This window comes from Monodelphis domestica, chromosome 2 (assembly GCF_027887165.1).
Source record: "Monodelphis domestica isolate mMonDom1 chromosome 2, mMonDom1.pri, whole genome shotgun sequence".
Lineage (NCBI taxonomy): Eukaryota > Metazoa > Chordata > Mammalia > Didelphimorphia > Didelphidae > Monodelphis > Monodelphis domestica.
Genome location: NC_077228.1, coordinates 421,994,131 through 422,008,601, shown reverse-complemented (window position 1 = coordinate 422,008,601; position 14,471 = coordinate 421,994,131). Strand labels below are relative to the sequence as shown.

The 14,471-nt window shown below is 32.8% G+C and overlaps 1 protein-coding gene across 7 annotated transcripts in view; it reads right to left on the bottom strand.

Annotated features, from left to right (window-relative positions):
* Nucleotides 1–6,917: 6,917 nt before the first annotated feature.
* PHACTR2 (phosphatase and actin regulator 2) overlaps nucleotides 6,918–14,471 on the bottom strand; it is a 283,035-nt gene continuing 275,481 nt past the window's right edge. For all 7 annotated transcript variants that reach the window (XM_007484658.3, XM_056818888.1, XM_056818886.1 and 4 more), the window contains one exon: nucleotides 6,918–13,609. In XM_007484658.3, coding sequence (XP_007484720.2) covers nucleotides 13,594–13,609 — 16 coding nt within the window. In that variant the 3' untranslated portion in view covers nucleotides 6,918–13,593. The remainder of the gene's footprint in view (nucleotides 13,610–14,471) is intronic.

Here is a 14,471-nt window from a genome sequence, read left to right as displayed (position 1 = left end):
AGTCAGACATTATTAAGTAATATTATTGATTATATTAGCACAAGCTGGAATAGCATCAAACAGGCTACTATCAATAACTGTTAGAAAAATATTTAGCCAGACTGTGAAAAAGTTTGCAGGCTTTGAAGGCATTAACAGAAAATATAAAGAACAGTGTCAAAAACATAATGCATTTTTCATGGTAAATAGGAGATAAAGGAAATTTTGGCAGAGAATGCTATATAACCCACCAACAAAAATCTGAATGCATGGGATAAGGTAACAAGAGTGAGTGATGATGAGGAAGGTGATGAAAGTTAGCCTAAGCCTCCAAGAATTGTGGCCTTGACAGAGGCCAAAATATCAAAGTGGAATTCAGCATTAGAAAAAGTTTTGAGAGATATGGAAGAATGCAACCCTATGCTTGAATGCAGCCTGAGATTTAAGTACTTAATTTCTACTTCTTCTGCAAGATGCTTAAAGATTTGAGTCAAAAAAGCCACACAGAGAAGGCTGACATAATTTGCCAAACCAGGTCAGGAAGGAAAATCGCTTAATCCATCAAGCTTTAAGACTCAAACTCCTGAAGTAGAACTACCAGATGTTGACATGCTTCCTTTGAAATGCCTTTCTTTTCTGCAGAATAAAGTTCCACCAACCTCTCTTTTGTTTTTTTTTTTTTGGGGGGGGGGGAAGCAAAGGTCAAGAGATTTAACTACAATGCAGTGCCTCTCATAGATCCAGTAGCTCCAACAAAAGTAAGATTTAAGTTAATGATTTTTATAAAACTTTAAATGCTTAATCTTTTATATTTATTGTGTTATTTGTGTGACAGTTATAACAGTATAATCATAGTATGGTACAGTACACAAAAATGTTATAATTGAAAGTTTTATTGTACAGAAATATGCACGTAATCGTTTTTAAGAAGTAAAAATTAAATTAGGTGTCTTTAAACAGAAACACACATAAAACAAAGTTATATGTTGATCACAATGAAAATGTGACCAGAAAGGTTTACAGGAACTTAACTTTATATATCTCCTAGGTGCAATAGTTTAGTATTTTGCTAATTTAGTTTTTGTGGCAATTTTATATGAATTTTGTGGCAATTACATGAATAATGAGAATTGATTGTAATCACATATACAGAGAGTTGAATTCCTTTTCTTAGAAGGATTCTATTTAGGTAACAACATAATTTTATAACTTTTGGGCAGGGGGAAAAGAATGGAAAATGAACTCTTAGGGAAAATAGTAAGACAATTCTTGTTTTATCAGTTAATTTCTTTCCCTTTCAAATAAGCATCTTTCCCAGATCTTTTATTTCCTTTCTATTGAATCACCTGATAGTTAAAAAAAAATTTTTTTTTAACTCTTACATCTTAGAATCAATAGTGTGCATTAGTTCCAAGGCAGAAGAGTGGTAAGGGCTAAACAATGAAGTGGCTTGCATAGTCACACAGCTAGGAATTGTCTGAGGTCACATTTGAACCAAGGACTTTTGGACTCTAGGCCTGGCTTTCAATCTAGTCACCTAGTTGCCCTACTAGGTTGGGTTTTAAAACTTTTTTTCTTTGTTATTATGGGGATCTGAAACAATTTGGACTAAACTCATGCAAGAACAAACTTTAATTATATGAAAGTCAGTATCAAAGTGATGAGCTTTCTAACTTGTTTAATGGAAGAGTGCTGTTGATATGTCTTCTATTATATATATATATATATATATATATTACTCTGTAGTTTTTAAAGCACCTTCTATTTTCTAGGAACTGAGGATATGAAGACAAAATGAACAAATCTCAGCCTTTGAGGAACTTTATTTAAATGGGTGAGACATCAAGTATGTATAAATATGTACAAAATAAATACAAGATTAATTTTTGGGTGGGGAGAACTGACCTGAGGAAAAGACCTTGTGCAGGAGGCATTTTTGTTAACTAAACAGAAAGCCAGGGATTCTAAAAAGTAGAAATGAGGAGAGAGCACATTATAGGCATGGGGGACATACTGTGCAAAACATAGACCTAGGGAAACATTACTTTGTGTCTACTGCTTTCTTAAAGATTTACTTTCCTCATAATCTGAAGGTCAGATATTAAATTCTTAGATAAAAGAGTTTTAATAAATTTTGGAGTATATGATTTGAAGGTTTATGAACTTTATGTGTTGTAGGAATATTATTTTATATAGTGATCACCTTAAAATACTTGTACATACATTCATATAGTATTTGGCTAAGATGAGAACTTTGGCACAGTGCTGAAAAAGTTCTGATCTAAATATCAATATGGCAGTATTCAGCTGTCATTAGCAAGCTACATTTTAAGTTATTTTAGATTAGTTGTGGAGTTTTGGAGTTGGCTTGAATTGCCAACATTCTCTTCTGTAGTTTCTTTTGTGAATAGCAGTTTTTCCCTATGGGAAGTTAAGTTGGTTTATAGGAACATTAAGCCCACAATCTAAGCTTCATTTCCTTTCCCCCGTCCCTCAGTAAATCCCAGTGACTCCCTATCACTTGCAGAATCAAATATAAAGCCTTTTGCTTGGCATTTAAAATTTTTTCATAACCTGCCCCTTTCTTACCTTTAGTTTTCTTGCTTTTCTCCCCTCCAAGCACTCTGCTATCCAGGGAACATTGTGCTAATTGCAGATTATCCAATAGGAACTTCTCTGTTGTATCTTTATGTTTCTGCACTGGGTGTTTACCATGCCTGAGAATGTCCTGGCCCCTCATTTTTGGCCCTTAAATTTCTCAGATTTTCTTTAATACAGTGCAAATCCTACTATCTGCAACAAGCCTTTCCTAGGGGCCCCAAATGCTAATGCCTTCCCTCTAAGATAATTTTCATTTTACTCTGTATATACCTTATATATACTTAGTTACATTAGAGTGTAAACTCTTTGAAGGCAAGGACTATTTTTTCCTTTTATCTTTAGTACTTAGCACAGTGTAGAACACAGTATTTATTAATTTCTTTGACTGAATTAGGTTCATACTTTGCCTAAATTTAGTTCAAGCAATGAAGTAATTTTGTAAATATGAATAACCCTATTGTTGTTCAGTTGTGTCTCTCTTTGTGACCCCATGGACCATAGCATGCCAATTTTGTCCATAGGGTTTTTGTGGCAAAATGTTGGAAGTGGTTTGTCATTTCCTCCTCTGGAGGATTAAGGCAAACAGAGGCTAAATGACTTGTCCAGGGCCACACAGATCATAAGTGTTTGAGGCTAGATTTGAACTCAGGTTTTTTTGACTCCCAGTTCAGTGCTCAATTACTGAGACACCTACCTTCTCTGAATAACCGAGTTGTCTAGAAATGATTAGACTTCTGAAGGTATCTAATTCACAACCTCATAGCTGGTTAGACACTGAAAGAATTTTGCATATTAAATATTAAGATAAAATGTAGTAACATTAAATAAAATCCATTTTAAATAACTATAGTACTATATAAGTTTAAGTGTCAGAATCTATCTTCAGCTTCTGTTGTCTTGCCATCTCTCACATATATGGAGCAACTTACCAGTTTACCCACAGGCTTAGTCCAGGTTCTTGTATATTGGAAAGAATACATAAACAAGTTTTTGGCTGAAACATAACCATATGTCAGATCCATACTTACCATATTTGAATGCAGATGAAGGACAACCTGAACGGATGCCTTTTTCTGGTCATTTGTCTGCCTTGACTGCTGACACAAGTTTTGAAAGTGATTTAAATAAAACTAAACTGGTATAATACTAAAATTACAAATACATAAATTAAGTATGTGTAAGTATAAATAGTTTGAATTGTTGAATATTTTCATAGTTTCATAGTTTTCATAGTTGAATTGTTGAATAGTTTGAAAAGTTGAAAAGTATGAATTCCTGGTTTGGAAGCCTCAACAGATTTCCTAAATGATTAGGTTCACTGTCTTCACTAAGAAAGCAAATCTACTTTTACTTCATTCATTTAAAGACATTAAACTCCATAAAGATAGGGAATATTTCTTATATTCTCTTTGTAGTTTTCCACCCAAGTGCCTAATAAGGGTCTTTTACATAGTAGATGCTCAGTATGTTATTGACTTAGAGCCACTGTTATTTAATAAATATTTATTGGATATCTGTATAAAATAATATGTATAAAATATTACATTAGATATAGCAGATATAGAAATGATTAACATTTGGTTTCTGCTCTCTAGGATATTATGCTTGAATAACAGATGTAGGATACCTGTATTAAAAAAATGCCATAATAAAAATAGCAAGCATCACTCAAGATTTACAGTGCACAGTATAAATGCTTTCTCACATAGATAGGACGAAATTAATCCCACTTAATCAATAAGGTGAAAGGATTTATTCAGGTCATTAAGTGGTAGAACCAAGATTCAGACCCAGGTCTTGGATCCAAATTGTAAAGATTAAATTAACTCTCCCCTGCTTGTGAAAGTGAAATTAACTCTCCCCTGCTTGTGAAGATTAAATTAACTTTCCCCCTGCCCATTTTTTAGATTTAACCACAAAAGCAGAAACACCCCATTCACACTTCAGTGGGGGAGGTCTGTGACCCATGTATACAATAGTGGGTGACGACCCCTGGGTAGTCCTAAGCAGAAGCTTTAGCTATAATTGGTACACATCAAATGAAGGAAGTCACAGGAAGTGACGGAAAGAAATGGTCTATAAAAATTCCAAGAAACTTCTTGTGACTTCTTTCTTTAGTCTTTGACCTGACTTTGAAGAAGCTGGGGCTTGAGATCTCAGACTGCTTCCCTTTGGACTGACATGGGTTGAGTGAAAAAGGCTGACTACTTTCCTGGATTTTCTTAAGAGACTAGCCTCAGGAGAGACCTACCCTCTTGAGAGAGGCTCCCTGAATCCCCAGGTCCTCAGCACAAGGCTGAGGCCCCTCTGGCTAAGGACTAATTAGCCCTGCCTGGGTTGAGCCAGGGATCGGAGCAAAATATTTAGTGTGTAGGCTAGATCTTACCCTGTTCTCTCTCTCTGACTTTCTTACTTTCACTCTTTCTATGTTTTATAAATAAATTGTTAAAATAAATCTCTTTGGAATTAATCAAATTCCTGATGACCCTATTCTTAAATAATCCAGTCCAACCTATTATAAAAACCCCTCACAGTTCTACCCCTTACAATCTAGTTCTCTTATCATCATGCCATGTTGTAAGTCAGCATTTATTATAAATACTATAAAAGTTACAAAGTGCTGTAGGAGTTCAGAGGATTCAGGGTAAGCTCAGTTCAGTTGGTGTGGAGCATGTATTGATGTAAAGGAATATTAAATTGAAGAGATGAGGTATTATCTTGAATACCAGGCTAAGAAATGGGCTCTTTATTTACTGATGAGTGAGTAGTTAGTAAAAGTTTTTGATGAGAGGAATATTATGATCAAAAATGCTTTAGTAAAATTAATTTCTCAATGTAATAATGTACAAGATAGATTAGAGAGCTGAAAACCAATGAGTTTGGAGTCCATTAAATACTACAAGTCTGTATCACTTGAAGTACTCTTCCATGGATGATAGGTTCATAGATTTACAAATGGAAAAGACCTTAAAGCCCACTGAGTCCAACCTTTCTCCCTTATTTTATAAAGAGAACTGAAGTAGAGAAGTTGAATGACTTGCCCATGATAATACAGACAATATCTACTAAGGCAAGCTTTGAAGCCTTTTCAATTTCTAGCCTAGTACCTTATTCACCACATCATTCTTCTTAAGTCTAGAGTCCTCATTGCCCTGACCAAAGCAGGCTTTCTGAACAGAGACTGGGCCATTTACCTATTATTACAGAAATTAACCTATAACTCCTCCTTCCGGGCCTTATAAAAAGGGGTACTAATTTAGAAGATTAAAAAAATAAATCTGCAAGCTTATACTACTAGTAACACTATAGAAAGTTACGATCCCTTTGAGAACAGGTTCTATCTTGCTTTTTCTCTTTGTATTAGAGCTTAGCACAATGTTTTGCACAGAGTAAGCACTTATAAAAAGCTTTCTAATTAATTCGTTATCAATGATAACTCTTTAGATATAATTCTGTTTGAAGATATTAAATGCTATTACTGTATCTGAAATTTGCAACAGTTGATTTGTGCAGAAAAAAAAATCTTTAAACAATTTTCTGTATTAGTCCACTGATTTTCTTATAGAAACCTCCTTTTACCATAAATAAAGCTGCACCCAGCAAAAGACTGTATTAACTTTAGCCATTTCCCATTAAGGCAAATGAAAAACTGTATAAAATCAGAAGTTCATTTCATGTGAATATTTGCAATACTGTCATTCAAAGCTGAGTTAAAACTAGACATCCAAAGCAATCTTTAAATCAAGAAATGATAACTAGAAAGGAAATGTGCTTGTGCCCTGGAGTTAGATTACCAAATTAGGTAGACATTTTTAATGACTAGGTTTGGTGCAAAGTTTTCAAAAATTACATATTTCTTCATGGTAAACAAATAACTTTCTTGCTAATAAAATGGCTATCATTGTATAGGACAAACTTCTTTTATTCTACTGTATCATATTACACAATTCTTTGGAAACAACCTTTCAACAGCAATAACAAAAATATCACTTTCTAAAAAGTTGCCAGGAGGAAACCTGTGCACAGGCAATGCTTAAAAACCAAAGGGCCCAAGTCACTGTTTATAAAAGATATTATATTTTTGGTGTCACTGATCAATAGCTGTTGAAAAACACTGCCCTTTGGATACACACTGAGAACAAATCCTGAACTGGACAAAACAAATCAATAATCATCTTCTTATATACTCTAGTGATTTCCACAAAATATCAAAGTAAAAGCTTAAAGTAATTAAAGAGGAGGTTGTACTATACTACCTTTGCTTCACTATTCTACAAATTCTAGACAGCAGGAGCTGCTTTTGTGTATGTTTGTATCAATGGCTAGTGCAACTAAAATGAAACATCAATATTTAATAACTATTAAAGAAAAACATTTAAAACTTTAGTTGATTAACATTAACAGTAATTTCTTGGACAGTGATTTTTAAGAATGAAATCATTACAAAAGACATAATTCACACTTTTCAGAAAGTTGGGTGGAAATGATAAACCAAGTCTTTAAGGAACATTATTACTTTGTTATCTTAATATATAAATATAAACATTCTGAGTTCTTACCTCAGGCAACTTATACACTGTGGAAACTCAGTGGGGATTTTCCCAACTGTTTTATTGAGGTAAAATTTCTCATTTTTACACATATATGCATTTATATATATAATTAAGAAAGCTACACAATGTTCTAAGGCACTTGGAATTGTGCACAGCGAAATATCCTAAAATATTATACAATTGGATAAAACATTTTTGCTTTTTAAATAATAAACACAAACACAGGTACTGTATAAAAAGATAATACATATTCTTTTTGTTCAGATTACAAGAGTGGAATACATATACATGTGTGTATCTCCATATTCACACACATATTATAGTACATTACATATCAAGAACCAAAAAGATACGGTCATTTTCATCAATTATTTACATTCATAGGCATCACACCTGTGTAATATACAACATCAGATCACTCACTAGAAATCTAGCATCAGCCTGTTGGATATTGATCAGAGCTCACAATTCTTGTTACTATAACCAAAGTTTGTGATAACAAAAAGGTATGTATTTCTTTAACATTTCTGTTACATCTGATATATTCTGAAAAAAGCAAATAAATGACAAGACATTTTAGGCTTTACCAGGTACTAAACATGGTGAAATTCATGCAGAATAGATTGGAGACATGGGGAATCCTAAGTTATGGAATAAAGTACTGAAAATGGAAAATTACAACAAAAATTAGTGCCTTGATTTTAGTTGACCTATATATATATATATGTATGTATGTATATATATATATATTTATCTTGGGTAAATTAGTATTTTTTTAATGCTAACTAACCCATCACAGGCTACATTTTGTTGTGAAGTTTCTCAGAGCAATTTAACAATGATATTGAATACCCTGTTAACCATAACAACCATACAGTACAGGAGAAAAAAAACCAAAAAATTCACAAGTGGCACAAATATTGACTTTAAACATAGGTTAAAAAATGACCTGAGAATGGAGTGGCACTTTGCCCTACATACTCCTTTTATTCTCAAATTAAAAAAAAGAATACCACTTTCTATTTGGAAAGAAACAAATTCATAAGCACCATCTAAAAGTTCACAACAATCATTCTTTAATAAATAGCTCTCTAAAATAATATTTAATGTTTTCATTTTGATTAAATTAAGGATGGATAATCACTAATTCATCTCTGTCTCTGATGAAACTAATCTTTCTCAACAATCTTAAAACTATTACCAATAAGATGCTACTACAATAAGCGGTAGCAAATAGAATGGGCATGTTTCAGTATTGTTTTTAAACAAATTTTAATGTCTTACCTATGTAAAACTTGGCATGATTTTCATTTCAAGATAAATTAACAATGTGTGTTCAGTTCATGGTTAATCCACAATTTCTATGTAATTATAATATTTACAAATCTTATTAGGAAAACAACCATGTAGCTTTTCTTACAATGCTCAAAGGCCTGTCCAACAGCTTCAGTGGTGGGTTTTGAACCCATGAGCTGTGGTTTGCTTGGTCAAATATGATGATGAATTGATAAAATGCAGTTTCTGTTTCCAGAAATGGAATGCTATTCATCTCCCCATCTCACCCCCTTTATTGTTTTTGTTAAACAAGTCAACAATCCCAGGGTAAGTGGCAGGCAGTCTGACTAATAAGACATAATTCTGAAGTAAGGTGGTGTTAGCATTTGGCACTAAAACACAGCTAAATGCCTAATTTTTTGCTTATTCCTCAGGGTCTTCCTCTCAGTAAGATGCCCAGAGATCCTCACTAAAGGGCTAACTAATCATGCTTATCTTAATACAGGATATTCCCCAACCCCACATTTACACACTATGGCACCAAAGAGATTTCTGTTTGGCAGTGAAAAGGTGAGGGAGAACTTTTTAAGAATGGAAAGACTTCAAGACTCAATGAAGAGTTTGACTACAAGGAGAGAAGGAACAATATAGGCTATTTTATTTGGGGAAAGAATATCTATCTCCTACTCCTTCAAATTATAACATATAGACAGACTCAAAAGTCTGGCCTACAGACAAGAAATAAAATAAGACTTGACATCTATTAAATCCCATGTGAATTGAAATTATTTCCTACACCCATTCCCCAAATGCCTTAAAAAATATAAAGAGTTGATTTGCAGAAGGTAATACCATACTACCAAAAAATAATACCACACTACCATAAAATCTCTTGGTTTCTCTTTAGGAACTCATAGTAGAATGACTTTGCTTGAAATTGACATCAGACTATAACTAAGAAAACTTACTGTAAACTCAGTTATTCCTTAGCACCCAATAATTGACCTAATCTTCTGAAAGAATTAATTCATTTTCTAAAGTGAGCAATTTAAAGCAGTGGGATTAGGTGCCTCAATTTGTGACTTTTCCAATGTGATAATAATCATGCCTGGAATTTAAATTTGGAGAATTTGAGACCAAGCAGAAAAGACCTATCCATTTTGCAGAGGGTGTAATATCATTATGTTGCTTAGGGTCAAGATTTTGAACTGTGCAAAATCTGATGCTGCCATTAACTAAAGGATTGTAACTTTAAATGCTTTGAATTGGTTTTTAAGGAGGAAAGTGGGAAGAGAAATCAAGACATGCCTCTATAGCTGGGAAACAATGCTTTATTTTTCTATCCTGCACACAGTAAGATAATGCTAATTTTTGGCAGCTGTATAAATCTAATGCCACAGAAAAACAAGTAAAATGACTATTAACACTTCTTTGATACTGTGGCGATAAATTAAAAATGCAGTGTTAATGCTCATATCTTCATTATAAGCCACTATTACAAAAAGTGCTGATGCAGGACTGAATTAATAGGAGGTTTATGAGCCATAACTCTTTAGGGAATTTATCTCTTATTTACAATATTTAGTGATTCTTATTGTATATTCAGTGCTTCTGATTTTCTTACAATATACTTTTCTGTAGTCAAATTGAAACTAATGCTGAGATTATATGTTTTTCCTATAATAGTGGATATTATTAACATGCTTGGCACATGATAAGTACTTAATAAATACTTTTCATTCATTCAGAGAAAGGAAAGACTAAAAATAGAAAGGTAATCCTGATAGGTAAAGAGTTAATGCTTGATAATTTTTTCATTTGCATTATCTGAGTAGCCAAAATATTTTTGCTGGTTAATTGGGGAGATTTTATATTATATTTCATATAAATAACATGTCTAATTTCACATAAATATCAACAAATACATAATAAATCAAAATTCTGCCTCTTTAGATATTTAATAGAATTTAGAACTTTAGGACCAGAATTAGTTCAGATAAAAATATAAGAAACAAAAGGACAGCAGTGGTCCTGATGTGATCACCTTGTATTTCTGATTAAAGAAAATTATTACAAAGCTGTTAAGTGATATTGATCTGCAAATTTTTCAGAAAGAATAGATTAGTCATGCTGCCATAAAGTTCAAACTGAACATTTATTTAATAGTTCTGGGATGACTGTTTTATGTTAGTGATAAAAGCTGAAAATTTTAATTGGTTAAAAATATGTTCATTTGGTATAATTTAGGTGTTTTTAATTGCTGATCAAACTCATTAGAAATTCAGGTTTGATTGGTATTCTCCTAGAAAGAACATTGAATACCATGTTCAGGTTTTACACAATTTAAAGGAAATAGCCAATTCTCTCCTGCCGTCCCAGCTCTAGACCAGTCAATAATGATTTAGACTGTTAACCTAAGGAAACTGTTGGAAATCCAAGAGTTGTAGGGCAATTTGAAATAGAAATGCTTTTAACAGGGATTTTAGATGAGGTCACATGCTCTTGTAAGTAATTCTTGTTTTGACTTAACATGAAGAAGCCCTACTAAAATAATCAGTGGTTCTAGTCATACAAGTCCCAGATTAGGACCCATCTGATTCAGCTTTTTCAGTCCTTTAAGCTTTCTATCTACTGGTCAACTACAATTAAATGTACAATTTCCAAGTCTGAGCCTATAATGGTACATGGTATGTAATTTACTCAGACAATTAAGTTTTTCCCTAATCTGTATGCATTTCAATACAGGACAGAAAAAACTAGATAATGTAGCATATCAACTGACAAGAGTTTTTTTTTTTTATCAGTCAAACAATGAACATTCTATGACATATCATGTGTGTGAAAAGTTGGTATAAACATCTGGCTTTCATTATTTACATAGGGCCTTGATTATTGGTAATCATGTTTTCTTTTTAAGGTTGCAAAGTTTAATATAAAAGTGTCAAACAATATATTCTTTGGTATTTGAAGTTGAAAAAACAACATGATATGAAAGAAAATCATGTTGCCACCTTTTAGTTTAGAATTAATTTCTATGGCTGTTTGGAAATTGCTATAGAAATTGATAAAACCAAGTCAAAAGTACTTCCACATGCAGAATGACCATATTTTCATCATTTCCTCAATGCAACATCTCTTAATTTTTATAAAATGAAAATACTTCAGAATCTATATTAATTCTGTTATTAATTCATTACATCAAGGGATGAAACAAGGATGCCCGCTTCTATTAGCTACCAAATAGTTCTGGTTATTCCTGCTATAGAACTAAGAGGTCCTGAATGATTTATGGGATTCTGATAGAATCTGAACTCTTCAGTCAACTGAAAAAGCCACATAAACATAGAATATGAACAAATGATTGTGCAGCCTACTTAAATTTAAAAAGAGCTAGCTTAAATATATTTTACAAAAATTAGCCCCAAACTCTCCAGTTAGCTGTTCTTGAAAATATCAATAAATAGTGAGATCTAAATTTAGCTACCAGATTTCATGCGTTCCTCTGAAATCAAAATTATAATCTTCACTATTTTGAACCAAAGACATTCAGGAATATCCAGCTCATGATCTGAGGGAAAAGTGAAAACCCTACTCAAACCTTGCCTTAATATCAATATTTTTATGTATTAAAAAAAGGAGAACGGGCTTACAAATTATTATTAAACATATTACAGTATTTACATACATTTAAAAAAAAGTTTAAACAAAAGAATTATAACCTCTCTTTATGGATACAGGTATTTGGGAGGAGTCACATAATGCACACACTCAATGGGAAGTGTTAACAAGTAAGACAATAGAGAATACCTTAGTGTAAACAATACTGACCTCACCTTTGACCAACATAAAAAATACCCAGATTTCCCCCCATACTCCAGTCTTACTGATCATTTTTCTTTGATAGTTAATACTATACTCAGATACATTTTACAAATTAAAATGAGACTAAGCATTTTTTACATAATTTAGCAGAATTTATGTGAAGTTTTAAAGTCTCTTGCTGAGTACTTATTAATCCACACATTTTTCTTTGTAGCAGCATTTGAAAGATCCCAAATAATGCAGCATTTAAACTAATAATAATAAATAAATAAAAACTAAAGTTCTGATAATTTCTGTTTGAAACTAATTATAGGCAGGACACCTGTAATTCACTTGAGTTTTGACTTTGGGTTCAAAATTAATTTGGTATCAAAATGGTATCATGATTGTCAATTACTTTTCTTCATAGGAAGGGCATTCTCACTTCTGAGATAATAGCTTGAAACAAAAACCATATAGTCTGTTTCTAAACTTGTTGCAGTCCTAAAGAATCACATTATTTCCTACTTTACTCCCACCCCTGTAATTCTAACAGCATGGAAGGTACATTGAGTAAGAGTATAAAAATATGTAAAGCATGTTTAGTTTTGCTACTTGAGCATGCAACATAGTTTCTTTAAGCATGCTGGATAAGAGTCTGTGCAAGCCTCTTGCATTTATGAAAAATATGTATGAAAACACTTAGACTCATTCCTGGCAACTGGGTTTACTCACACCAAATAAATTAAAACTACTGTGTTTTATAAAAGTAATGATGAAATGTCAACAGTCTTCCTAAGACAGACTGGAATCATTAGGTAGTCATACTTTTAAATCCTTTCTTGGGTGATCATTCTTACCTAACAAATTCCCATGTCAAAAAATACATTTAAACCTTAGTTGTCTGACTTCTATTAAGCTGATGTACTTATTTTTTTCCTTTTCCTCTTCCACCTTGATTCCCAGTGCCTCATAATCCCAGTCCACATTTTCCTTGATTACCATAAAACTTTGTATTCCTGAATGTAAATTCCTGAAAAAAGAAAGCTCACGATTGTCTTCTGCCATCTTCCTTGGTCAAATTCTAATTAATAAGTCTGTTTAACCATGTAAGTTGGTCATGGCTGAAGTAGAGTATCTCTTACCATCAACACTTGCTGGACAAAAAGGACCACTACATCTTTCCCTTTTTCCTTATATCAGAGCTCTCCAACAAAAGGGAGGAGTTCTTCTCCAATAAAACAAAGGGCCATTCTTTTAATCACAGGTTAAGCTGCAATACACACACACACACATTCAAATTCCAGTGCAATCTCAGGTCTTCAGGAAACAATGTTTTCCCCAAAGGTTATCAGTAAATGATTCAAAATAATCTTGTATTTCATTAGGGGCGATGAAACCTGAAAGAATAAATATAAAGTTTAAGTACTTGATGTATATTGATTTTCAAAATAAAGAAATTCAATTTTTTACAAAGACTTTACAAAGACTATAGTAGGTTTGTATTAAAGATAAACATAACCAATAATTCACTTTGAGATCCATCAGTTACCATCTTCCATTCCTCAGAAATCTTCTGTGTTTGCCTATCCTATCTTTCATCCTTTCAGCTGTCTCAGAAGAAGAGGTATCCCTCCATCTATGTTTCTAATACCATCTCTTCAGGTAATCTCCTGGATCTGTTATCTATTCCTTTTCTCAAATTTTCATTCTTTCCTCTATTTGCTTCTTTCTTTCTGTCCACAAATATGCTAGGGACTCTTCTCTATACTACTAAAAAAACCAAACCAACCCCAAACTACTTTTCCTTTACTTTGTAACTTTTACTCTGTAACTTCTACTTCCACCACCTCTGAAACTAATGTTCCTTTCATTGACAAATATCCGGGTGATCACAAAGAGCAAACAGGACTCATAAAGATGATGCCAGATAAGCTCATTATTTTATTTTTACAAGATTACTAAAACTGATGGATCAGGGAAATGTTGTAGACACATATTACTGAAAGGAAAATTTTTTTTTTATTGTTTTCATATTATTGATGATAAACCAAGTAATGACATATAATACTTTAGGGAGATAATAGCAACTATGATTTCTAGAAAAAGTTAGACCCATTTAGTAAGCTAACTATAATAAAAGAATATTAGCTGTGGATGATTTTAAAGTGTTGTGGCAGGGGAACCCCACCCTACTACTACCTAGCATGAGATTGGTCTTGAATTAGACCAATCCTATGCTAGGGAGGGGTCATGCCCCTA